General features: G+C 42.0%; 1 protein-coding gene across 5 annotated transcripts in view; it reads left to right on the top strand.

Moving 5' to 3' along the window:
• The window catches only part of RELCH (RAB11 binding and LisH domain, coiled-coil and HEAT repeat containing), a 125,072-nt gene that overhangs the window by 64,240 nt on the left and 32,979 nt on the right, over positions 1 to 27,853 (top strand). For all 5 annotated transcript variants that reach the window (XM_074987790.1, XM_074987793.1, XM_074987788.1 and 2 more), the window contains 10 exons: positions 2,113 to 2,184; positions 5,986 to 6,126; positions 9,806 to 9,970; positions 10,952 to 11,099; positions 14,050 to 14,206; positions 14,758 to 14,881; positions 16,084 to 16,132; positions 16,678 to 16,757; positions 26,521 to 26,627; positions 27,179 to 27,278. In XM_074987790.1, the coding sequence (XP_074843891.1) occupies positions 2,113 to 2,184; positions 5,986 to 6,126; positions 9,806 to 9,970; positions 10,952 to 11,099; positions 14,050 to 14,206; positions 14,758 to 14,881; positions 16,084 to 16,132; positions 16,678 to 16,757; positions 26,521 to 26,627; positions 27,179 to 27,278 (1,143 nt within the window). The remainder of the gene's footprint in view (positions 1 to 2,112; positions 2,185 to 5,985; positions 6,127 to 9,805; positions 9,971 to 10,951; positions 11,100 to 14,049; positions 14,207 to 14,757; positions 14,882 to 16,083; positions 16,133 to 16,677; positions 16,758 to 26,520; positions 26,628 to 27,178; positions 27,279 to 27,853) is intronic.

Below are 27,853 nucleotides of genomic sequence, written 5' to 3'. Positions count from 1 at the left end.
AGGCCAGATAAGTGACCACTGGCTAGCGCTCCCTAGAGTACTCACCATGGTGTGAGTTCAGGCAGCAGAGGGAAAGCCAACAGTACAAAGGCAATTCGCACAGATTGCTTCAGGTTTGACTGGGTACGGGCTACTCTAGCTCCTTCAGAACCAGCACCTCAATCATTAAAGTTGGCACCTGCATCCGCTCCTAAATAGGATGCCAACTCAGTTCCTCAGAGCAAGCCAAGTGACACCAAGACTCAAGGAAAATCCGAGGAGAGAATGAGACGTTGCTGCAAACAGGGCAAAGCCCCAAGCAGCAGGACAGGCAAGAAACCCAACATCAATCCCAGTAGTGATGACGTGAGTTGAACAAGGACCTGGTATGTGTCTAAATCATTTCAAGAGAAGTTCCTGACCTGTTCTCTTTTAAAGAGGAAGTACTACAGTTTGCCATTGCTAACTCATTCCTTGTCACCAACATCAAGCAAAATCACTCTCCCTTGCCATCCGAGGAGCCCATTCAGTGAACAAGCACAGGAGCGGTGCCTGGCTAACCACTCTCACTATGTCAATACACATATCGCATGCTACATAGACACCATTGGTCTTACTAGTGCCAGTCCTCGCATGTATCAAAGCAGATCAGCATCCTCCATTTCTGGAAAAAGGAGATCACTTTCTTGTGACCACATACACCAAAACCAGACACAGATCTGGATTCGTAGGAACAGGAGATGATGCACAACTCCAGCTATGTTAATAGTCTAGCTGGAGTCAATGTAGCTTAAGATGAATTTCTGTGGCATCCCCAGAAGAGAAGTATGACAGGAGACACTTCCGTGTACCTGTGTATGCCTCACAACCCCATGAGAAGGCATTCATCTAAATGAAAAGTTCTGTATGATCGCAAGCTACCATGGTCTAGATTCAGTCCATACCATAATACAGAAGATCCTGAATTACATCCTGAATTACACTGCAGGAGTTACACACTTTCCCACCTGTAAAAGACAGTACTCTTTCCTGGACCTCAAGTCTTTGTGAGTCTCATGAGACTCATTTTGACCTTCTCCCAGAATGCACCTTATAGCCCAGGGGTCAGCAATCCCCAGCATGGGTGCCAAGAGTGGCACGCAAGCTGATTTTCATTGGCACTCAAGGGAAGAGCTCAACCCTGCCCCGCAGAGCTTGCTCAAAGCCAGGCCGCCTGTGGATTAACAAAAGACCAGCTAATGCTGCCAATCACCACCTAAACGGTAAAGCTCTGAACCTTTATTTACTAATGAAGCTGTTGTAAGTAGGAATATTAGTGACTTAAAAATTATCACCAGCACTCATTTTGACTGTACTTAAATATTAAGTCAAATTTCGGCACCCTGCCTTGGAAAGGTTTCTGACCCATGTTAGTGACTATAATTTAGGCCAGGAGAGTGACTGAGCTTCAGGCTCCTGAAGCTGAACCCCTACATGACATTCCATAGGAACAAGTTAGCCCTGAAACCTCTAAATTCATGCCTAAGAATTTCAACATTTTATCTGAATTTTATCAACATTTTATCTATCTGCCTCTCTTCTTCCAAGTGCTACCCTCTGCTCCCAGAGAGAGAAACTGTGTGCTAAATGTATCCAGGACTTTTGCTTTTACATCAACAGGACTGGCCCATTCATATTGTTATTGCTACCTTGTCCCTTTCTAGCCATAGCTAAGATTAAGCTATCTCTCTTCACATGAATACACAAAGATCTCTTACTATCTTATCAACTAGCTGTTGTACTTTTCCCACTGAGTTTCAAGGCCTCTGCTGTGCCAGAACTCAAGTAACGTTTTCCACTTGCTTCAGAAATCTGCCAGTATCGGAAATCTGTACAGTGCCAATGTGGAGTAACCCACTGACTCATATTAAACACTGCTCCTTGGACTTAAGTGCGAAGTCGGGTATAAGAGAGAGGTGGTACAATCAGTGTTGAGCTGATATTCCCCAGGCGCAATGGAAACTACTATTTAAAGAGATGTGCCATTGTATGCCTGAGGATCATGTATGCTTTTAGTGAGGGAACCACACTGACATCATCTTGAGGAATCAAGGTTGTTATAGAATGCATGAGTATTTTATTTCTCTTCACCAGATCAATCACAAATACCCAGAGAGACGATTGCTGGTGGCAGAATCCTGCGGCGCTCTAGCACCTTACCTTCCTGTAAGTATTTGTATTAACTGCTAACACTTTGCTAGAAAGTAAGAGGAAAATCTACACCAGGCTGGCCAAGCAGTCTCTCCAAGTTTGAGAAATGGGGTGTCCTTTCCATGGCTCAGGGCTTTAGTGCTACTCCTGCTGAACCCTGAGCCCTGGCAGTTCCAAGACCCACTCCCCCACATGAGACAGAAGCCCCTAGCTCCTCTACCCCAGTGCAGGGCAGGAGTCCCAACCTCCCTTCCCATTCCCCCAGTCTGACAGGCATAGAATTAGAGGGGTGGGGAGCTCTCTTTAGCTAACTGTATAAGAGCCCGGTGTGGCTCACAAGCTGCTGTTTGGCCATCCCTGAACAAGTGGCTTTCACTGTTACCCTATCATTTCCCTGTTTCACGTTCTAAGGGGAAAAAAGATCTTGAAGGATGATGTGTTCGAATGCATAGATGTTTATTGTAATGTGTTCTTTGAGTACAGAAGTGCTCCCTTACAGGTGCTCCACTTAAGGTGTGCTGACATCCCCTGGATCTTGAATTGGAGATTTTTGGTGGTAGTACCCGTTTGGCCTGTGTATGAGTCTGCTTCCTCCTGCCCTGCTCTGAGGCTCTGTGGGGCTGTATGGATGAATTCTTTCCTTACCAGCTGCCTTATTCTGCAACAGTGTCTAGTATCTTATTTCATTTTATGAAATGGTTTAGGGGCAGTTTCTTTCATTCCCAGGAACTTTATTCTATTGAGAGAACCATTGCCTTGGGTTATGCCAAGCTCTCTGAGCTTCAGATGGTATATCTTTTGCTGAATAGCTGTCAGGATCAGTGACATACAATTCCCACTGTATCCATTATTTAGGAAATTTTTATACTGCAAAGTGTGTGCTTTTAAAGGCATGACAAGTTAGACTCCATCACTAAAATCAAGACTTAATGATGGAGTGCTTCCTCCAGGGGGCCGCAGGTTTAGACCAGAAGACACCTCCCCGCTCCCTCAGGCAGCAGTCTGAGAGGACATATTGCCCGCTCAGCTTCCATAGGTTCACCTGAGGCAAATCCACAAATGTCCAGAAAAGAGGAGCCAAGAAAAAAAAAAAAGAAAAAAGAAACACTACTTAGGTTCCTGGGAAGTAGGACTGCTTCAAAGACCTCTTCCCCATTATGCGTACATCTGAGGCACCAGATGCAGTTTGTACCAACATCAAGTCCAGAGCTTCAGGCTCCTCTGAGAACAAGAGCAACAAGCATGCCTTGGTGTCAAGACCTTTGGCATCACAGAAGCAGTCCACTGCAATACGGGTAGAGCACCCACAACTCCTTTGGTATTGTCCGTGTCAAAGTTGGCCCCAGCATTGGTACCAGGAAGATAACATACTTCTCATACAATCTCTGTGCTTCTCTAGGCATCCTCATCAGTACTGAGTACTTTATGTAGAAGGGACTTTCCAGTTGGACATATATGCTCAGTACTAACAGTAGACCAGAACCTCATTCTCCAAGTTCAAAAGCTCCAGAGACTTACTGTTTTGGAAGAATCAGTGTCTCTCTTGTTAATGATTACAAAAGATAATTATTATCAAGATAAGCGTACTCTCCAACATGGGATCTTTTCCACTGTCGCTTAATTCTACAACAAATTCAGTGAGTACTGGGACTTCCTCCCTTAATGAGGATAAATGATCCTCTAATTCATATATTTCAGTCCAAGAGTCCCTTTCTCTTCAGATAAGCTAACTTATTCCTGACGCTTTTGGCTGTGTCTAGATTGTGAGAACTGGCGGCATAATATGTACATTTGCGTGTCTCTTGCTGACAGTTCTGTTTTGGAGAGGCTTTCCAGACATTGGGCCCATCCACCCAGGGCCAAATGTTGGGAAAACACCCCCTCTGCCAAGACATCCCTTCTTCCTCGTGGAACGAGGAAAATAGGGATGTCAGCAGAATGCTCCCGAAGTGGCAGACTTCTGTCGGGAGACTGGAGGTCTCCCGACAGAAGCCTGCAGTTTAGATATAGCCTTTGAGAAGAGTGAGAAGTTACATCAGACAAGCCCATGTTCCCCCAAACTAGATTGAACACCAGAGACGCCATCCCGGTGTCTTGCTCCCCATGTGGCAATACTGGAATCCTTGAGCTGCATACTGACAGGAGTTTTCTCTTTCCCCTCATTTTTCTTGTGTGGATAATAGTGGAGGATGCTCCCCTAATCTAAATGTCCTTCCTCCACTACCTTAGGCACAAGAGCAGGAAAAATAGGAAGATGGTAGATGAAGGCTTGTCCTCAAATATTTCTTCATTTTCCTTAGACTAAGTAGCTTATTTCTCTGCCACGTCTCTCAGTGGATGATGTTTTCCAACACTTCCAGGAGTTAATGAATTGCTCTACAAATCCCTTTTTGAAAGAGGTCATGGAATTGGAGCATCAGCTCCCAGATACTTTGCAAAAGTGTCTCTTCTCAAGTTGCCCTGCCTATTATCACGTCCCTGTTGGATCTTACCATATCTGTCTGGCTGACCCCTGCGAGGATATCACCCGTATGCTAGTGGAAGAATAAGAGATGTTATGTTCTGTCTCAAGACTATGAACTTTTGTTCACCCATCTAGCACTGAAATTCGTGATTGTGTAGGGCAGCGAATTAGCATATCAGACAACACCATGGAAAGGCCGCACCATTCAGAAAAGACCAAAAGGCCTTGATCTGTTTTGCAGGGAAATGTACTTCTCTGTGACTCTTCACTTTAACTGCCAACTATCAGGCACCCACGGTGAAGTATAGTCACTCAAATGATGTCAAATTCACCGCCTTTATTGATCATCTGGTGACTGATTAGCATGAGCAGTTTCAGGCTCTGATTAAAAGGTTCAGGTGTTAACCAGAACATGGTTACAGGCCTCACTGGATATAGGTAGCGCTGCCTCTTGGTATTCATTTCTAAAAAAGAGGTCATCCTGACTCCAACTGTATAGGTTCCCAAAGCAGGTTCAAAACACATCTGAGGAGTTTTCCTTTGAGGTAAAGCTGTTTGCTGAATCTGCTTATGTACTCTTAAGAGTGTCAAAGCCACATTAAGAGTTCTTCCGATGTACGTACCTGCAAACAGTGGACCCCAAATGACACAAAGAATCTTATCCCACTTCATTTCTCAAATTCCAGAGATGTTGTAAACTCCCTAGGAAGCAATCAAGGTTCCAGAGCGAGAGACCACCTGCTTCCTCTGCATCTGCTACTGAGCACTTACCACTTAAGCATCAGTTTTGGTGGGCTGGTTATGGGCCGGGAACAGCACTGCAAAACCAATTTCCATCTACTCCATTCTGAATACCTTCTGCCATTTGGAAGCAGTCTCTTCTACTCTCTGCCCACATTGTGTAGGAAGCGGGTTGGGGAATCACTTCAGCCAAATGCGTGCTGGAGAAAGTTCAGTTCAGCATACACAATATGTTTTACCTCCCTTTCCATACCTACTTTGACAAATTAGTAACAAAAATTCTCATTCAGGACAAAATGCAAAACTGACGTCTTTGATTTACTTTCGGTAGGACATAACCAAATGTTTAATTGCTTTTCTAAGTGTAGTCTTTTTTCTGAATCAAGATTTTATATTGATTCTTACAAAAGAATTCCATCATTGGATGAGGAGAGATACCAGTCTTCCTACTGCCCCTCGGTGATTGTGGTACAAATATCAAAAAAGTAAACAAACAGATTACTTAACCACAAGAGTATTGTGAGAATAAAATACATTGTTTGGAACTTGTTATCTATGTGCAAAATAATTATTTACTCAATTTACACATTTCGGTATGTCTTTATATTTAGAAAGAGATTCGTAGTTCATTGGTGCTTGCCATGCTGCAACAGATGCTAATGGAAGATAAGGCTGATCTGGTACGAGAAGCAGTGATCAAAAGCCTGGGTATCATCATGGGATATATTGATGATCCAGACAAATATCAACAGGTATCGTTCAGGGCTAAAGTCCATATTATATTTTGTGTGTATGTGTGTGTGTGATTTTTATTTATACATATACTATCGCTATTATTATGCATCCATGCTTCCAACATTTTTTAATGTATTTTTCCATGTAGATTACTCACAATTACTAATTATTTTACATGAAAAAGAGTGTATTCAACACCATCAGTGAGTGCTGGGACCAAAGAAGGAGAGAGAGTGACAGTCTGAGCTATCTGTTGTCCAGAAGGGATGAGCTCATGTAGGATACTTGTTGCAGCTTGTCCTGTTTTTCATATCAAAGAGCTGACCTTAGCTCCAATCAATATCTACATAAACTTGCATGGACTGTGCCTAAACTTTGTGTCAAAGCCCTAATACAATTTTTTAATCACTTACAGAAATAATCCCTTTTTGGGGCATCGTAATTTACCTAGCAAAGCTTCAAAATGAAGCACAGAAAATTATAGTACATCATGTACAGAAAATATACTGTGTTTATATTATAGTAGCAAAATATTTTCATAATAAGGTGTTCAAGTGCTCGCTCGTGTCTGTTCAGCTTACGCGCACATGTTCTCCACGCGCATCAGTGGCAAAAGATGTTTCCATTAGCAGTACCTTTAGGGGACAGCCAGTTCAGGGACCCATGAGGGGTGCACATGTGCCAGGCTAAACAGGGTGTCTCCACACCCATCCACCCTCATTTCATTCTCGTCATCAGTAACAGTGCTCGAAACTTACTCGCTTCATTAGCTGTCGCTCCTTTTTCCAGTTCACTTCGCTCTGACTTTCCCTGTCAGTAGTTCTCATTGTTTGTTTACTGTTACAAGTTAGTGTAGGTCCTGTAGAGACTTAGCCTAGGTCACGGCATGCCCCAGCCTCCAGGCCTCAGCTTGTCACAGTTGCAGTCAGCCAGCTGCAGTACTTAGGAGTGCACATATTGGTGATGAGTCCCACATTAACAAATTGTTTCTCTCACACCAGAAAGGAGGGCAGACGTTCATCTCAAGACACTCCTAATGGAATCTGCCTCGTCTCTGGTGTGCAGCCACTCATACTCTGCACTGAGTATCAGTGCATCAGCGTGCCCCACTCCACCACTTCTGTTGTCACAGCATAGGTCTACGCATGGCAAGGGCAGGTCTCCAGGATTTGAAGAGGACAAAACAAAGCCTCTGGCCATCTCTGGCTCTTCTTCCATGCCAGCTGACCTCTCCGTGCTCTTCTGAGTGATTCTCTTCCTCTCACTATCTTACTCCCTCCCAGAGCGGCCTCAAACAGCTCTGGATGCCATTGATGTTGCAGGTCTTACAGACAGCCTAGGACATGTCACAGCCACCTACACCTGTAATCACAAGCCCATGTCATAAGGGTAAGCCTGTCATGTCTCTGCAGAGGCATCGCTCCTTCTTGGGAGGAACATCTAAGACCTCACCTCCACGTGGCAAAAGCCACAGAGCCCATAACCCAATTTGGTCCCCTGCAGGATCCAGGACTACAGAGGACTTCAGATGAGGTTTTCCAGGACTTATGCACAGCTCTCCAGAGGCACACGCTCCTTGGTAAGGACAGTATACTTGGGACCGGTGTTCACCTTGGTCTGAGCATCATTCAAGGGACAGTTCGCTGGCACCCTGGCATCACTCCCCATGCCAGTAGCAGTCTCCAGCTCCAGCTGCACTGCAGCATGTCTTAAGGAGCAAGGGAGACAGTGGTCCCGCTCCACATCATGGCACCACTCTCAAGCCTACTGTGAGTTATCAGATCACTGACACCCTCACTACAGGTTTCCCAACAGTTGACATTATCCAGGGGACCATTTGCGCAGCTCCAGTGCATCCTGGGCATCTGCTTTTTTGACCAGCACATGGTATTACACCGATCCTCGTTCATGGTCTTCCAGCACTACACGCTCCATCACCCTGCCCTCGGGCCAGACCTCCGTGCATCCCACTCAGGCACGTTGCCCATTGCCTTTGGTACTGCAGGTAGGTTACCAGACTGCTCAGTGGCCAAAGATCTATCCATCCCAATTCTACCTTTGGAATCCATAGGGGTTTCCCATGCAGTCTCAAGTACTGTGCTCAGTAGCTGCCACATCCAGGGCACCCTCTGCTTACTCTGTCTTGCTCTGCCAGTCCAATTTTTTTTCCCCACATGACATTACCGTCAGGGGGTCTGAAACAGCTCTTCCCACGTGTACAGCCTCCTATTCCCCTATGAGACCTTAATCTGGTGTTCTCCAGATTTGCCAGGCAGCTCTTTGAGCCCATTGCTGCATGTTCCCTTCTGCACCTGTCTTGGAAGGTGTGGTCATCCTGGTGGTGATCAGGTTGGCAGGGAGGGTCTCCGAGCTGTATGCCTTGACTTCAGCGCTCCCTTATTCTATCTTCTTTAAAGACAAGGTCCAGCTGCAACTACACCCCATCTTCCTACTCAGGGTGGCCTTAGCCTTCCACGTGGGTCAAGGCGTTTTCCTCCTGGTCTCATCCTCAAAACCTTGTGCAACCAGTTAGGAGAGGTAACTGCATATCTTGGACAGTCACAGGGCCCTCACTTTTTTACATCAACAGAACAAAGCTGTACTGTTGCCCCAGCTCATTGTTGCACTTGTTGAGAAAATGAAGGAGATCCCAGTAACCCCCTCAGAGGCTCTCCAAATGGATAACCTCTTACATTCAGACATGCTGTTACTCAGTGCACAGCTACCCCCACTTACCAGGGCCCATTCAACCAGAGTGCAAGCCTTCTCTGCAGCCTTCCTTACCAAAGTTCCCATCCAGGAGATTTTCAAGGCTGTGAGCTGGTTCTCCTTACACACCTTTGCTATGTACTGCATTCTGATGTCACAAGCCACAGAGAATGCAGCCTTTGGAAAAGCTGTGTTGCAGTCAGCATGCCCATGAATTCCTCACACCTCCAGAGATAAGGCTTGCAGTCACTTAACATTGAATGGACGTGAGCAAGCACTGGAAAAGACCTGTTTCTGTAACAGGTGTTCAAGATGTATTGCTCATGTTCTTTCAACATCCTGCCCTCCTCACCCAGTTGGCAATTTCCAGCAAGAAGGAACTGAGGGAGGAGGGTGGGCCCGAAAAGCACCCTGTATAGTGTGGCATGTGAACACCACTCCAGGGGGCACCGGACCCAGCTCTCTGTACAAGTATTGGTAAGGGAAGATCCTTTCAACACTGCTGCATGTGGGAAGCATCTGCGTAGACTGGACATGGAATGGCGTATCTCAAAGAATACCAGTTATGTAAACAGGTAACTGTCTCTCTCTCCTCCCCCTCACCCCCCATTCTTTTTTTAAGCATCTGTTTAAAATCTGGTTGCATCCTTACTGGGCAGGTGCCTTTTCAGTGAGTGATCTCTTCACCCTTTCACTGTTTGGGAGTTTAGCTTACTTTTTCTTCCTTCCTTTAGTTTATTCTTTAAAAAAAAAAAAAAATTACTTATTTGAGCATCACTGGTGTGTTGGTTTTGTAGGTGATCCATATACTATAGTGAGTGATACATAAAGTTGTATAACAACTTAATAGTTTGAAAATAATGCTAATCTAACACTTCTAAAGGCACATTTCCACTGTGTTTGATATGTTACTTTCTGTAATCTGTATTTGGGGGAAAATGAGATATACAAAACATTCCTCATATGTGCTTTACTATATTCTGCCAGGGTTTTGAATTGCTTCTTTCAGCTTTGGGAGATCCCTCTGAACGAGTAGTTAGTGCAACACATCAGGTCTTTTTACCCGCCTATGCTGCCTGGACTACAGAACTGGGAAATTTACAGTCTCATCTTATACCTACTCTTCTTAATAAGATTGAAAAATTACTCAGGGTAGGTGTTCAATTCATATATCTGTAATGAAATTTCTTTCTTGTGTCTTTTAACTGATTTGCACACTTAATTTTCACATCACTTGAAGTATCAGTTCCTAGAGCAGGGGTCAGCAACCCCTGGCACACATGCCAAGAGTGGTATGTGAGCCAATTTTCATCAGCAATTGAAGACTTGCTAGTGCTACCAACCACCACCTAAACGGTAAAGTTCTACATCTTCATTTATTTGTTAATGAAGCTGTTGTAATTAGGACTATTAATGACTTTTAAAAGAACCACCAGCACTCAGACCATACATAGAGGTCAAAAGGTCAAATTTTGGCACTCTGCCTTGAATATGTTGCTGACCCCTGTCCTAGAGTATTTTGTGGGGAGAATCCTTCAGGAGATTTTTAAGTTGGGATTCCATAGCTTTTGCTCTTAAGAAAAACTTGTTTACATTGTGTTTCAGGTCTTGCAGTCAACATGCCTACATTTATGGAAATTGTATGAAACAACTAGTTAAGCTGTTTTAGGTAATTAGAATGGATAGTACTAAAATAAAAACATTATCAAAAAGTAGCAAAACAGAAAGCACTTCTTGCCTCAGTGGTGCGGATGATGTAATTTTAAATTCTCAACCAATGAGTAAGTTTGTATATTCAAGGATGCAGTTTTCTTATAGGTACTGGACCTGAGCTATGAGTCTTGATCCTTCAAAATATGAGACTGACCATGGACCCTAATGACTTTCAGAAATAAACACAAAATTTGTTGTTGTATTTAGTTCTCCTGCTTTTTCTAACATTAGCAGGTAGATGTGCTCACAAAAATGGTAATGCAGCTAACCTTGCTCTTGCTGGCATAGGAGCGTGCAAAGAATGCTCTGTTGGATGTTCTTAAGACTAAAATACTGTGGTAATAAGGGATAAATGTGTATACGTTAAAGCAGCAAAAAAAAATATGAAGATGCTTAAGAGACCGTGTACTTTCATTTTAGGAAGGAGAGCATGGGCTGGATGAACATAAGCTACACATGTATCTTTCTGCTTTGCAGTCCTTGATTCCCTCATTGTTTTCACTCGTACTGCAGAATGCACCTTTCACATGTAAAGCTAAGCTCCAGGGTGATGTACCACCAATAGAAGGTACCTAATCCATTAAATACTATGAACGTTTTCTCTGGAATCCAGACAATGGTAAACTGGGAAATCTAGTACCAATCAATGTTAAATACTTGCGGGGGTGGGGGAAAAGCTGGAAACTCTATAGGGTCATGTAAATTACTTTAGTTGGAATGTAGGAGTGAGTATGTAGGGTTCTTCTGTAGACATGAACTGTGGAAATTATAATGTAATGTGAACTTTGTAATTTTACATAAGGTCATTATGTGTTTGCCATTTTGGTTTTAGCTTTCCAAACCCAAGAACACCCACCCCCCTTTTTTTTAAATATCTCCTGCTTTTTCATGTGGCATCACTGGAAATCTGTTTCAGTAGCATGTCTCTGGAGTTGTCTGAAATTCCCATAGTGTAACCAAGTCGATGGAGAGACTTCTTTGCTCCCAGTTCTATTTTCCAATGTTTTATTGTATCCCTCTTCTTTGTTCCTTTATTTTTTGTGAAACTACATTTTTTTCATTGAGTTCACAAGTAGTAGCAGCTGTAAGCTAGTATATTGAAATAAAAAGGGAAATCTTAATGAATTATGGAGATTGTCAATAGAAAAAGGAAGCCCAAAAGGGTAACTAAGAATAATAAAATATTTCAGGGAAATTTTAAGAAGGTAGGGTAGGCACTTGCTGATGGGCTGTATAGCCTGAGGCTAAGCCAGCCTTGATTACAAAATAGGCCTCACCAAAACGAATCAGTATCAGAGAGGTAGCCATGTTAGTCTGTATCTTCAAGAACAACAAGAAGTCCCATGGACCCTTACAGACTAACAGATATTTTGGAGCATAAGCTTTTGTGGACAAAAACCCACTTCATCAGCTGCAACACTTAAAAGGCTGCAGACAGTGGGGCTGACATCCATAGTAGACCCTGGAGCAAGGTCTGTTGGCATGGGGGAGTAGTTCTATGCCCCTGGGAAAAGTGGAGCTTCAAGTGGAAAGGGGCGGGACTGGGCCACTCAGCTCTCAGCACTATCTGCGCTGCTGTGTACTTCCCCCCCACTCCAGCAGTCGGTGCTACAGGGAGTCTTAAAGCCATGCAGAGAGCCCGGAGGAGCACTCCAGTGGTGTCAGCAGCAGCATCTGGGACTGCATCACTGAGCTCCAGACAGGTCACCTCTGTTGGCAGGCCTGGCTGCAGGAAACAGGTTTGGTAGAGCATATCAGAGATTGTCAAAGGCAGGAGGTCTGTCAGTAAATTGGAAAAGCAGAAGCCTGAGAACTAGTAGCGAGCCTGAAGAAGCAGCTTCAGGGAGCAAGATGGCCTTCTGCAGAGGTAATGAATTATGACCCAGATAAGGACTAGGAATCTGCTGCCACCAGCTATGGGGAGTGAGATGCTGTGCTATGCAGACAATTGTTCGGCCTCTAGTTTCATTATGTAATTCATTATATAGTTGTCCTTTATCTTTTTTATATTAATATTTTTCCCCTCACTTCTATAAACCAATTATATAGTGTCATCAGAAGCTGTCTGCATTTCATCCCTGTTCACACTTTTATTTTTTTTAATAAAATTTTTATTTTTAAAAATAAAAGATTTAACAAGCAACCATAAGAACTTCTTGGATCAACTTCCGAAGATCAGTCTGAAGGCTAGCATACTTGGAAAACTTAGGCATAGGAAAATGCAGCTTAACTTTAAAGTCATCTTTTGTTTTGTTGGTTTACCTGAGTTGTTAGTGTAAGTGGTCAGTTTTTTCACGCTGAAATAGTAGTAGAGAATAACAGTCCTGGAGCTTCTCCTCCTGTGGCATATGTATACGGAATGGCTAGAGAGGTAACAAACAGGCTATAAACAACCCTCCATGGCTGGAAAATATTTTTGCATTACATTCATCTGCTGAGGCTTTTCTGGCAATATTATCTGCATAGGAAATGTTGAGTGTTTGTATATCGTGTTTTGAATGGCTGCCATACACACAATAATGTGCCACATGTCTGGGTATATGTGCAAAGGAGATGTGAATGATTTAGATATTAAAAATTCTAAAAGTTATCTGAAATAGGTATGTCTGCTATTTTGATGCTAAAATATACATTTTAAATTTAAAAATTTAAAGTTAAATTTTTTTACCGCTATAAATGTTTCATACCAACACTTAAACCACATATGGCTACGCATAAAATACTAATAGTTTCAGGTTTTAGCTGGAGTGACAATTTCTCCTCAGATAAAAGGAAGATTAAAGAGACCAGGTGGATAAGCTTGAAAGCTTCTCTCTTCCCCCAACAGAAGTTGGTCCAATAAGAGAGAATACTTTGTCTGCCTTCTCTCTAATATCCTGGAACCAATATGGCTACAACAGTATCTCCTATCTGCCATTTCCATTGATCTAGTAGCTTCTGATGGAATCACGAGTATGTTCTTTTTGAGTAAGTTCAATAATGGAGAGATGATCTCCTTGAAGTTGAACTTTTTTGAAGGGTACAGTTATGTCCTTAGGGTTGAGTGTAAAAACAAAAGCCATAGCCATTATGTTAAAATTGTTAGACTGGGAGGCTTGCTCCCCAGAATTCACCTTAGCCTTATTTTTATGGTTTTTAATTCATCAATTTGAGCATCAGTAGTTCAGAGATTAAAAAAAAAAAAAAACCATACAAGTCCTTCATGTTAATATGGAAAGAAGGGATTGTGATTTAAACTGTATTACTTGGAATCAGGACACTCAGTTTTCTATTGCTTGCTCCTCCATAGACTTTCGATGAAATCTTTGGACAACTTCCTCATCTCTCTACCTTCATCTTGTACCTCTGTTTCCCATCCATAAAATCTCCACCTACATTTAACACTTATATTTGACTTATTTCTATAAAGCACTTTGATAGCCTTAGATGGAAAATGCTGTAGAAGTTGAAATTAATAATTACTATTTTATGTATTGACCTCACATCAAGGTTCTGTTATTTGCTTTTTGTTGTTACAGTGACTAGATTCCCTCGGCCTGTGTCACCTCTTCAAGATGTGGCTACTATCATTGGAAGCCGTGAGCAGCTAGCTGTGCTGCTGCAGCTTTATGATTACCAACTGGAACTTGAGGGTACCACAGGCTGGGAGACTTTGCTATGGGTTGTCAATCAACTGTGAGTATATCTGTTTTCCTTCCTTTCTAATACAAAACTTTCTTGCCTTATAAACAGTTGTGTGTGAAAAGTTCAGGTTCTTTTCAATATCTCACTATTTAACTCTCATTTTCATGTACTTTGCATACTAAAAGTGGCCTAGAATTCTGTGTTCTTTTTTGATTTGTTCAGAAAAGTCTTTAATGTGTTCATAGGATAATATTATTTGTACCAAAGAGTTAAGAATGTTTTTTGTTCTAAATTATAAATACATTACATAACTGGTAATGATTACATTTTAAGACATTTACAGAATATGGGATTCCATGATAAAAGATGGTATTTAAAATTAAAGTGCCCGACATTCCTCATGGAATAGTATTCCATTATCGCCAATGGAATCATAGAAGGAATTTCCTCAACTGTTAATGTTCTTGTATTACTGGGATTAGAAATGGCAATGATCAGAAATATCAGTGTTGTGCAAAGTTGTCAGTTCGTAGGGTGAAGTGAAATGATAGGGAAGGAAACTAGCAGACTAACTTTTAATGAGCTGCTACTTCCTCTTTTAGGTTACCACAGCTTATAGAAATAGTTGGTAAAATCAACGTTGCTTCAACTGCCTGTGTCCATGAATTCTCCAGGTTTTTCTGGCGGCTCTGCAGGACATTTGGGAAGATCTTCACAAACACTAAGGTAATAGAATTCTTCTGTGTCTAGCTGTGGTGAATTAAATATAGGAATACTTAGTATACAGGGTTGTATTTACATTATGTGCATACATGAGAGATGGATCATAATATTCAAAAATCACTGACACATTTTCACTTGCCAGCTTTAAAACTGTTCTTGGCCACACTCTGTTCTTTCTCTCCACTCATCTTGGATTCTATTGCTGCGTCCCACCTTTCACAATATCTCCCTATTAGGCAGGGATGCTGTTCCGAGACAAAGGGGTCTTTCCCATTGTAATCTACTTACTCTTGGTTCGTGAACACATTGGGCTGCTGACTCTGACCTAATTTCAATGAATTATGTCAATTTTCCTTTTATTGTAGTATGTTATATATATGTACTACTACATACTAATATATATATATATATATATAAGTATGACATTTTGGATGCCAGTTTTTATGTATGTATGTCTTGCATGTCTGTCTTTCATTTATTATTAGGTTGTTCATTTAAAATAAGTACTTTGCTTCGTCAGTGTGTTTTTAAGGTAGGCAGGGTCTGTTGTAAATCAACAAAGAATGATATTTTAAAGGATTATAATTACTCAGTAAAATGTGAGATGTGATGAGAAAACAGCTGAAAAATAGTCATTTGAAAATATTTTACAGTAAATGTTTGTGCTGAATTTATTTCTATCTTTGTAAAGGAGCATTTACAAAGACTGACAAGTATTGTGGACCCAGGCGAAGTGTCTCCATAGAGAAGGCTAATTCCAGGTTCTAGTCTAAGGTCGCTCCTGGACTTAAGCCTTAAACTTAAAAAGCCTTTTGGTGTAAATTGTTGTTATGGGCTCGGGGAGAAAATTTTGGGGATGTTTCAGGGAAATGAGCTATTATACTTGCAGTAGGTTTAAAACCTGAATCCTTTCTCTCCTCTCCTCCTCCCACTGCCACCAGTTTTGCAGTTAGCGTAATTTTGTGGTACTTTGCAGACAATGTAGAGCCTGGTTCTGAACACTTCTGAAGTGCCATGTTCGGTATCAGGTGCGCAATACAAAGCTTGAGTTCATGAGAGCTTCCAGTGAGTTTTGATTAAAAACTTGAGGAAACTTTCAGGTTTTTTTTTTTAAGCGTTTCCAAAATTTGTTTCTCAAATCTTTACCTCTTTTATAAATAAATTATTACAGATTTTCTTAAATTGGGTACCCATCCATTCTGTAGGTGAAACCACAATTTCAAGAAATCTTGAGACTGTCTGAAGAAAACATTGGTGAGTAACACATTCATGTTTATTAACATGAATAATCTAAAGTGATCAACATTTAAAAATAAGTCTATAGTCAGAAGGTTGGTTGAAAGTAAGTCATTTTAAATTGGCGTGACTACCTTAATTATGTTTTAAAATGCAAATAAATATTTTTGTAATACTGTCTATTGTAGTTGAAAGGCCAGAGGAAACTGTTTAGTGCTTTTGAAAATTAAGACACTTGGATTATTAAATAAGGATTTAAGCATAATTTTAGACTCCCATTTTTTAATATCTTGGTGTGAATCAATAGACAGAACTATGTACTTACTTTAGTTTGACCTGTTTGAACATTCTTGCGTATCTTAAAATAAATTGTAAGTGGTGCTGCTGAGCTACCTGCCAAAATGTCCCACAGTTACTAACACCCATTCAGTTGCACAACTCTTAATAACTCAGTGAATCAATCTTAAAGGTGAATGTTCTGCAATTTTGCTCAAAAGTAATTAATTATAAGACAAGGAATTCTAATTTTAAATTTCCCTAATATATTATATCAATGACTTTAGACTCTGCAGCAGGGAATGGGGTACTAACAAAAGCCACAGTTCCCATCTATGCCACAGGAGTCCTTACGTGTTATATTCAGGTAAGCGTGACTTTTTAAAATATTCAGTATTGAAATGTAGAAATTGCTGTACAGTCCTTTGGATAAAATTACTGTATGTAAATTAAACCAGACTATAAAAGTGGGTGAACATATTACCATGATAAATATCCTAGAGGATTTCTGATCTAAGCAGCTAAAACCCATAATCCATAATCTGACTAAAGTTTGATTTGTAATTGGATAGCCAGGCTATTTTTGTTGGATGTGGGAAAGCAAAGAAGAAATTCGCTTTTAGCTTCTTTCAGTTGCTTTATGATTTAAAAAAGAATTGAAAAGATATTTTTTTTCTTTTAATCTTTTGACATTTGGGTTCTTTCTATCCATGGAAACATTTGGGTGATTGTTGCCATGTCTGTACGGGCAAGATTTGCCCTAAGCAAATTCTGATTGCTAACCAAGTGTTAGCATTGCATGAAAGCTCTAGCATACACTCCCAAACACACTTGTATAAAGTCCTTTAAATCTGGTCTGGTCAAAATATTTGTTAAAAAAAAGTCCGGTGGAGGGCATTTTCCCACACTCAGGGTTCCACCAATACAAATATTAAGTCAGCTAAACCAGTGGCTAAAGCTGTGGGAAGGGGTTGTAAATTCTCATAGTTCAGAAGAGACTTGGATTTGATCTGGTTTTATGACCGATACCATGAGAGGAAGTGAAATTTGAATATGTGTGTGACTTCTTTTCTTCTGATAAATTAGAACTCTCCTGTGTAACTTTTTGATATCTTCAAAATATTTGAGCAGAAGGAGGCCTTCTTCTTAAGGACTGAATCTCTTCATTCTCAGAGCTAAGAACTATGTTTGACACATTTAGGCTACGTCTACACGTGCAGCCAACATCGAAATAGCTTATTTCGATGTTGCGACATCGAAATAGTCTATTTCGATGAATAACATCTACACATCCTCCAGGGCCGGCAACGTCGATGTTCAACTTCGACGTTGCTCAGCCCAACATCGAAATAGGCGCAGCGAGGGAACGTCTACACGTCAAAGTAGCACACATCGAAATAGGGATGCCAGGCACAGCTGCAGACAGGGTCACAGGGCAGACTCAACAGCAAGCCGCTCCCTTAAAGGGCCCCTCCCAGACACAGTTGCACTAAACAACACAAGATACACAGAGCTGACAACTGGTTGCAGACCCTGTGCCTGCAGCATAGATCCCCAGCTGCCGCAGAAGCAGCCAGAAGCCCTGGGCTAAGGGCTGCTGCCCACGGTGACCATAGAGCCCCGCAGGGGCTGGAGAGAGAGCATCTCTCAACCCCCCAGCTGATGGCCGCCATGGAGGACCCAGCAATTTCGACGTTGCGGGACGCGGATCGTCTACACGGTCCCTACTTCGACGTTGAACGTCGAAGTAGGGCGCTATTCCTATCTCCTCATGAGGTTAGCGACTTCGACGTCTCGCCGCCTAACGTCAAAGTTAACTTCGAAATAGCGCCCGACGCATGTAGACGCGACGGGCGCTATTTCGAAGTTGGTGCCGCTACTTCGAAGTAGCGTGCACGTGTAGACGCAGCTTTAAGGTTGAAATAGGGTACAGGTATTCTTCAGAGGGAGAGAGGGACATACACTTTTTCTTATCCTTTACAGAGCACCTTTAAAGACTACATAAGGGGTTTTTTAAGGTTTAGGAATTGGCAATAAAGTGAATAAGATCTGCTCAGTGGTGTCCTTGATTTATCATGACATGCATTTTTACCATTATTATGGGACTATTTTCTTTTTGTTAATGAATGATTGTCTCATTTTTCACTGAGGTCTCCCACATAAAGAAAAACAGTAAATTCCAAATGTAGAATCTTTCCCGCACTTGACAACATCCTGTCACCGTGTTAAGATGAATAAAGTGACTCATACATCACAACATGGGATCCCAAGGCAAAAGTGTATTTATTAGGAGAATGCTTATGTTTAATGTTATGTAGCACTGTTATGGTCTTGCTAACAAATATCATTGCTATGGCTTTCTGGGTAATTTTTTTTAATTTGTTTATATTTTAGAATGTTAAGAGAATTGGCTGTTCCATCTTTAATGTAGTCAAAATGTTTACAATCTGTTAAGTTTTAAATGTAAAAATATCAACTAACTTAATGAAATTAGCAGACTTCTGTTCTTCCAAATATTTGAAAGAATTATTTATTTGGTTTAGTGTGGAATGTTGCTGCTGGTAAATATCTTGATAGTTCCAGTTTTTTAAGGAAGCCATGGTTTTCAGAAATATTATATAGGTAGGTGGTGGGTGGATATGGCGTGTCTGGGGTAGAGGTAGTACCTTTGACTCTCCAGCAGCTGCGCCTTTTCAGGAGGATGGAAGCACTGGTCCTCACCCACCACTCAACTCTCACTGTTGGCTCCTAGCAGCTGTTGTGCATTATAGCGACGCCATCCCCCAGGTAACTGCGTCAGCTCGCAGGTGAAACACATTGAGGGGGAGTCTGGTCTGTCTCACATACCGACCTTATGGAGGGACTTGTTCCTTCTCCCTTCTAATGCACAGTCTCAACGGCGGACCAGGAAGTGTGGTGCTTCAAATCAACAACTCCTGTGAAGGCGGAGGAAGACGCCCCACTACCTTGTAGGTTATCCTAGGAAGGAGTAAGGCTAAGGGAGTAAACCCTGACAGAAAATCCAGAGGGAAGTCCTAAGGTAGTTCTGTGTCAACTTCTGGCACTGTCCCAGCAACTCCTGCAGCTGAGCTGGTACCAAATGTAGAGGTTACCCTTTCCTTTGGACTATATCAGTAAAGCCGAGGGTGGGGGCCTGGTGCCTGGGCAGCCCAGGGTCTCCATAAAAATTGCCCAGGCTCGCGCCTGGAGAGGTACTCCAGCATCGCTTAACAGCATTGAACCAACACAGGAGGCAACAGATACCGGTTGTAAACTCTTGCTCAATTGGCGTAGAGAGCAATCGCCAGGGGTTGCTTCCGACAGTGGGAGAGATCATTGCATCTCATTGGACAGTCACCGCCTGCCTTAAGCTGGGCAGCCCCCAGCCAGTAGGATACTGTCTCGCCACAGTTCACTTGCCTCACTGGATCCATGAGTCTTAAGGTTCCCAAACCTGACAAGTGACTGAAATGAGCACCAGACAAACCAACAAGAAAATTATTAAGAAAAGGAAATCATCAAAGTTTCAAGCTTGCTTATTGGAATGTACAGACCACGTTGACCTGTTGGACTGAAGATCTTCAGGACATCAGCAATGCCTGAAAGACTGCTGTCATCAACGAGGAACTGAAGAGGCTCCAAGTTGACATCGCCACTTTGTAGGAGATGTGACTCACAGCTTCAGGATCCCTAAAGGAAAAGGACTACACCTTTTTCTGGAAGGGCAAAGCCCAAGATGAACCCAGGGATCACGGTGTTGGCTTTGCCTTCAGAAACACCCTTCTGCAAATGGCAGAACTAGTCGTGGGCAGATCAGAAAGACTCCTTCAGGTCAAACTTCAAACTTGCGCTGGTCCCGTCCGCCTGATCAGCACTTACACTCCAAGCCTGAATGCCACACCAGAAGTAAAAGACAAGTTGTATGACGAGCTCAGTGCCGCCATAGTGCAAATACCTGCTCGTGAACAATTGTACCTTTTGGGTGACTTCAGTGCAAGAGTTGGAGCCAATCGTGACTCATGGCCCTCTTGCCTAGGTCACTTCGGTGTGGGAAAAATGAATGACAATGGACAGCGTCTCCTCGAACTTTGCACATACCATAATCTGTGCATCACAAACACATTTTTACAAACCAAGCCACAGCACAGTGTCATGGAGACACTCACGCTTGAAACACTGGCACCAATTAGACTTGGTCATCACCAGACGCGACAACCTCAAAAATGTCCTCCTGACACGCAGCTACCATAGTGCTGGCTGCGATACAGATCATTCGCTAGTCTGCTTCAGACTCAAGCTGAGACCCAAGAAGCTGCACCATTCTAAACCAACTGGAAGGCCCCACATTGATGCCAGAAAGACAGCAAACTCAGAAAAAGCTGAAATGTTCAGAGGGACCCTTGAGGAGAATCTGCGCAGCAGCACTGGGGGTGCTGATGCGACATCCAGATGCCAGCATCTGAGGGACACAATGTACAATACGGCTTTGTCAGTGTTTGGAAGAAGAGCTGGAAACCCAAACGACTGGTCAAAGCTAACTCCGATGAGATGATTTCAGTCATCGAAAAGAAGCACACTGCACTTCTGGAGTATAAATGCTCACCGAGTCAGAGTACCCAGCAACCACTCAGAGTAGCCAGAAAAATAGTACAGCAGACAGCCAGGCACTGTGCCAACAACTACTGGCTTAAGCTATGCAGCAGTATCCAGACCTGTGCTGACTCTGGTAATCTTGGGGGAATGTACAAGGGCATAAAGAAGGCAATGGTGCCTATCCAGAATAAGACGGCACCTCTGAAATCCAAATCTGGTGAAGTAATCACTGACAAAGCCGAACAGATGGAGTGATGGGTCGAGCACTACTCTGAGCTGTACTCATGTGAGATCATTGTGGCTGATACAGCCCTCAACGCCGTTGAGCTCCTGTCAGTCATGGACGAGCTGGACCAGGAACCAACTGTGGTCGAATTGAAGAAGGCTATTGACAGCACTGCAGTAGGAAAGGCCTGGATGGTATACCACCAGAGGTAATCAAGTGTGCCTTGGACACACTCCTGGAACCCCTACACGAACTGCTGTGCCTGTGCTGGAGAGACGGTGAGGTTCCACAGGACCTGCGGGACGCCAACATTGTAACCTTGTATGAGAACAAAGGAGACAGAAGTGACTGCAACAATTACTGTGGAATCTCCCTCCTAAGTATCACTGGTAAATTGTTCGCTCGTGTCATCTTCTGCAGAGTCCAGAAGCTCGCTGAGAGGCTGTATCCTGAATCCCAGTGTGGATTCCATGCCAAGAGATCTACCATTGACATGATATTCTCCCTGAGGCAGCTACAGGAGAAATGCAGGGAGCAGAGGAAGCCACTCTGTCACCTTCATCAACCTGACGAAGGTTTTCAACTCGGTCAGTAGGGATGGACTGTTTAAATTGCTCCACAAGATAGGCTGTCCACCATGGCGACTCAAGATGATCCAGTCTTTCCATGAAGACATGAGAGGAACCATCCAATATGACGGCACATCATCGGATGCCTTCAGCATCAGGAGTGGCGTCAAACAAGGATGCGTCCTTGCTCCAGCATTGTTCAGGATCATCATCTTCACTCCTCCTGAAGCCTGCCTTTGGAGCCTCAACAGGGCATCTTTTTGCACACAAGATCTGATGGGAAACTGCTTAATCTCGCAAGGCTAAGTCTAAGGTGCAGGAAGTGCTCATTAGAGACATGGTGTTTGCAGACGATTCTGCTGTAGTGACACACACAGAAGGCCAGCTTCAAAAACTGCTGGATCAGTTCTCCAAAGCATGCAAGAACTTTGGGCTTACCATCAGCCTAGAGAAGACAAACGTACTTGGTCAGGACGTTGTTGAACCTCCATCAATCAGCATTGACAATTTACATGCTGGAGGTCATCCACAAGTTTACTTACCTCGGGTCCACCATCACCGACACCCTGCTGCTGGAGTCTGAGCTAAACAGGAGGATTGGAAAAGCAGCCACAACTCTGTTCAGACTTAGCAAGTGTGTGGAACAACAACAAGCTGTACACTCACACCAAAATGCAAGTCTACAGAGCCTGCATCCTCAGCACCCTCCTCTACGGCAGCGAGTCTTGGACCTTGTACGTCCGCCAGGAAAAGAGGCTGAATGTCTTCCACTTGCGCTGCCTCAGGTGCATTCTTGGGATATCATTGCCCAGCAGTGCCGTCCTTGAGCAAGCTGGAATTCCAACCATGCACACCCTCCTCAGGCAGCGGTGGCTCCACTGTCTTGGCCATGTCCACAGGATGAATGATGGAAGGATCCCAAAAGACATCCTGTACTGCGAGCTAGCCTCTGGCAAAAGACCTCCTGGACACCCCCAATTGCGCTACAGAGAAGTCTGTAAGAGGGACCTCAAGGAGGTAGACATCGACCCAGATAGTTGGGAAGGGCTGGGCAGACGACTGCAGCAGCTGGAAGGAGGAACTACACAAGGGCCTTCAGAAAGGCGAGATGAAGATCAGACAGCTGGCAGAGGAGAAGTGAGCCCGTAGAAAGGACAGCAAGGACCTGCCACACACCCACTCCATATGCAGCACATGTAGCAAGGATTGTCACTCTTGTGTGGGCCTCCCCAGTCACAGTCGATGCCACAAATGATGATCTTAAATGGAGTTACAAAGGGCGTGAGCCATAGTCTACACAGACTGAAGGATGCCTTGGATATCTAGGTGGAGTTGGTTAATACCACCTATTATTAAAGTCACCCAACATTTCCTATTATAAGACTGCTTTCAGTTGCTTATCATGTCAACATTTGACCATTTGTGCTTTTTTCCACAGTCTGAATGTCTGCTTCAGACATATTTACGTTTAAATTTCAGCCAAAACAGTACAGTGACTTCCAAGAATGAAAGTACCAATAGTTGTTGTGTCCCAGTTTAAAAGGAAAAAAAATCTGGTGACATTTCGTTTGAAAAGCTCTAACATCCCAGCTTTGAATCAGGGACTTGTAATTTGGCAGTGATGTGCCTTTTGCCCTCCCTCTGAAAATGCAGCCAAGGAATACTCCTCTGAAACACCTCGATTTTCACTTGCATAGTAGAGGCTTCTTTACTTTTAGTGGAGCTGGGCAACTGTTTTAAACCATGCTCTTCACAGTTCGCTGCTAATTTTTGTTTCTCACTTTCTGGATGGCTGTTTTGAGACTGTTGCAGGGAGTCATGGTTTGCAGAAGTTCTGAGCACTGACAGCTGCCACTGATCAGTCTGTGCTGTTCTTAGACTATATGGTGAACTGTGTTTTGTGCTGACTACTCTGAAAAATCAGGTCCTAGGGTATGGCAACTGGGCACCTAAATTAGTGGAAACTTATGACATAAACCTTTACTTATCTGTCCCCCACTAGGGGAAGACAGATGGTGAATATTTACGAAACACTTAGCTTCTACAGAGATGAGCACCTTAGAAAAGACCATGAGCACGTTAATAATTCTGTCTTCAAAGCGAGGCTTAAATCATGGACAATAAGTAAGGCCTGAGGTTATACATACTATAGTGAGAAGAAAACAAAATATTGAATAGCTGCTTATTAACTGATCTTCTCTTCTGTGCACTGCGTAAGATAAGGTTCTGTGGCAAAAGCTGTGTGTGATCCATTACATCAGAATGCATACCAGCATCAAATTAAGCAAACATAATGCTGCCCTTCACTAACCTTATAGAGTTTGACTTTGCATTCTCCATAGTGGGGGTGGGAGGCTTGACAGTGAGGGTGGAGGGCGGGGGTTATTGGTAATAATGAAATAGTAGACTGAGTAGTATATTCAGTCAGATGGTCCTGATACTTAGTGAGAGCACTTAGAACTGCTTAAATGAAAACATATTAACATTTCGGTGGAAAGGTTAAATGAAAAGGAAATTTAAAAGTAACTTAGTAGAAACCGTTTCAAATTAAAAATGAATCTATGATCTACAAAATTAGAAAGACTTTGTATATGGAAGATGTGAAACATTTTTAGATTTTATTGAACAGCTTGGATATTCTGCTTTAAAAAATTTTAGAAAGAGGTATAAAGAAAGACATTTAAAATTTTTGCAAGTCTCTAATTTCCCACTTCCCAATTAAAAATAAAATTAACATTGTACTGTCCTCATTTTATATCTTCAGTTAGAATTTATTCCTTTGGAAGTATATACCTTACCTTGGTTAGGAGTATGGATAACTATAATTAGTATCCACTAAGGAATTTTAAACAAATTTAAGGCAAAGGCAATTGAAAAATTTGCAGATCATGAAATGCAAACCATACAGTCAGAGGGTAGGCCAGTGGCAACTGATAAAGCTCTAGAGAGAGGGCACTTTTAATGCACTATTCATCCACTTAGCTTTTATCTGAACTCTCCAAAGCTCTTAAATTCTACCCATTGCTATTTAAGATATGCTTTTGTCATGTCCTTAATATTCTAAATTAAACAATCCAGGAAGAATATAAGTGTGTACTGGTACATGCATACACAGAAAAAACATTGGTTTCCTGTACTTTCAAAGTGATATTGTTACATGGACAAAAAAAAAAAAAATCAGAAATTAAGAAATAACCCAGGAACCTCCAGACCTGTTAGTTTAATTTCAGTGCTCGGAAAGATAGTGGAGCAAGTAATTAAGGAATTCATCTGCAAACATCTGGAGGAAAGTAAGGTGATAGGTAACAGCCAGCATAAATTTGTGAAGAACAAATCATGCCAGCCCAATCTGATAGCTTTTCTTTGATGGGATAACAAGTCTTGTGGATAAGGGAGACACGGTGGATGTGATGTACCAAGACTTCAGTAAGACACATTTGATACAAACTCATATGATCTTCCTATCAATAAGCTAGGCAAATAAACTTAAATGAGGCTACTATAAGGTGGGTGCATAACTGGCTGGGTGACCATTCTCAAAGAGTAGTTATTAATGGTTCGCAGTCATGCTAGAAGGGCATAACAAGCAGGGTTTTGGGACCAATTCTGTTCACTATCTTCATCAACAATGTAGATATTGGCATAGAGAGTACACTTATTAGGTTTGCAGATGATACCAAAGCTAGGAGGAGTTGCAGCTGCTTTGGAGGGTAGGGTCAGAAATCAAAATTATCTGAACAAACTGGAGAAATGGTCTAGATAAAGAGGATGAAGTTTAATAAGGACAAATGCCACATGCACCACTTCGGAAGGAACAATTCAAAATGGGAAGTGACTTTCAAGGAAGGAGTACTGCGGAAAGGGATTTAGGGGTCATAGTGACCCCAAGCTATATGATTCAGCAGTGTGATGATGTTGCAAAAAATGCAAATGTGATTCTGGGATGCATTAACAGGAGTGCTCAGAGCAAAACTCAGGAAGTCATTCTTCTGCCCTACTCAGCACTAATTAGCCCTCAGTTGGAGTATTGTGTCCAGTTTGGGTACCACATGTCATGAAAGTTGTGGAGAAATTGGAGAAGGTCCAGAGAAGAGCAATAAGAATGATTAAAAGTCTAGAGAACATGAGCTGTGAGGGAAGCCTGAAAGGACTGGGCTTGTTTAGTTTAGAAGACAGAGGACTGAGAGGGGACACGATAGTGGTTTCAGCTATCTCAAAGAGAGTTACAAGCGAAGGAGATTTTGTCTCCTTGGCCTCTGAGGATAGGACAAGTAGTAATGGGCTTAAACTGCAGCAAGGGAGGTTTAAGTTGGACATTAAGAAAAACTTCCTCACTGTCAGGGTGGTTAAACAGTGGAATAAGTTACCTGGGAGGGGGGGTGTGGAATCTCCATCACTGGAGATATTTAAGAGTAGGTTAGACAGACATCTATTGAGGATGGTCTAGATGGTGCCTGGTCCTGCTTTGAAGGCTGGGGACTGGGCTCGACCTCTCAATGTCCCTTCCAGTTCTAGTGTTCTATAGCTTGTGTTCTTTAAACTGTTGAATTGGGTTTGTTAAAATATTTTTTTTCTGGCTATTAATATTGGGATATCTAATGAAATAGTTAAATGTTAGGAATGTTAAAATTATTTTCCTTTTTCCATTCTGTGACATCCTTGCCTTTAAACTTGCTGATTTTTTTTAAATGGCTTCATAGCATAACTTATAAAACTAAAATTAATATTTGTATACTTTCTAGGAAGAAGACCGTAAACTGTTAGTTGGGTTCTTAGAAGATGTAATGACTATGCTTTCACTATCACATGCTCCTCTTGATAGTCTGAAGGCTTCTTTTGTGGAACTAGGGTAAAGTATATAACATGGAATTGATTTCAAATTGTTTCAAGATATTTACAAAAATTTTCTTCATGTACTTTCAGCTCTAAGTGTAATTGCAACAAAAGATCAGGTGAATTAGACATATTCATCATCTTTACTTGATAACTTTAAAAGTTAGTGATGAATCCAGTATATACTATAAGATTAAGGTAGCATGTATTCTGTATTTAAACATTTTAGTGAATGTTTGTACTTTATATAGCTTATCTGCCTTATTGATGGAAGTTTGTCCAGTAAGATAGTGTCTGACCCACTTTGCCTCTGTGGAAAAAAAATTTGTAACTGTAAATTGTTCAGAACATAAAGTGGCTTTCCTAAAGTTTGAAGACTCAAGCACAACCCATTTCCCTACCACCATCAGTAAAGCTGATTTTCAAAAAGCTCACGCAAATAAATGTTTTTGAAGTGTGAGTGTTTTAAAGAGTACACCTTTCTACAGGCTCTTGGAGACTGCCTTAGTAGTTTATAATCATACCCACTTTATACATAGTGTTAGCTTGACTATCATTTTCTTTTAGTGCAAATCCAGCATACCATGAACTGCTGTTAACTGTACTGTGGTATGGAGTTGTCCATACTTCAGCTCTTGTGCGTTGCACAGCTGCTAGAATGTTTGAGGTAAGTGATTATCAAAACTGTTACACTTAGCCTACAGTTGCAATGTGTTAAAAATGAATTCATCTTAGTATATGAAAATGCATATATTTTGATCTGCATATAAAAATGTCTCAATAGGTTGTGTACTGTGTGATGGAGCAGCAAATTACAATGTTGTACAGTTTTGGCTCTTCATCTGTGGCACATTCAAGTTAATTAAACAGAATTGTTGCTTTATCAACTGCTTGCAAGACATTTTTATAGCAATTTGTACAGTTATCTTTGTTCTGCTTCTGATTTCAGTATTATATTTGATCTTTGCTTGCTGAAAATGATTGGATATGAGAAATCATTTCAGGGCTGAATTGTGTGTTCAAACCAGTTTCTAATACCACGTCAGATTAAGAAATGTGCTTAGATAAGTCTACATATAAGCTTTGCATGCGCATCTTGGACTTGATCTATTCTTTTTGCGACTTATTTTACACAGTCATTCACAAATTAACTATCTTCAGGACCTCATTCTTTTACTCTAATGCTTCAGAATTGTAATGCAAGCCAATTTCCATCACGGCTTGATGCCGAGGGAGAAGAAC

Source organism: Carettochelys insculpta, chromosome 2, assembly GCF_033958435.1.
Source record: "Carettochelys insculpta isolate YL-2023 chromosome 2, ASM3395843v1, whole genome shotgun sequence".
In the NCBI taxonomy this organism is placed as follows: domain Eukaryota; kingdom Metazoa; phylum Chordata; order Testudines; family Carettochelyidae; genus Carettochelys; species Carettochelys insculpta.
The sequence above is the reverse complement of the archived record's forward strand: the minus strand, read 5'-3'. Positions and strand labels throughout refer to the sequence as shown.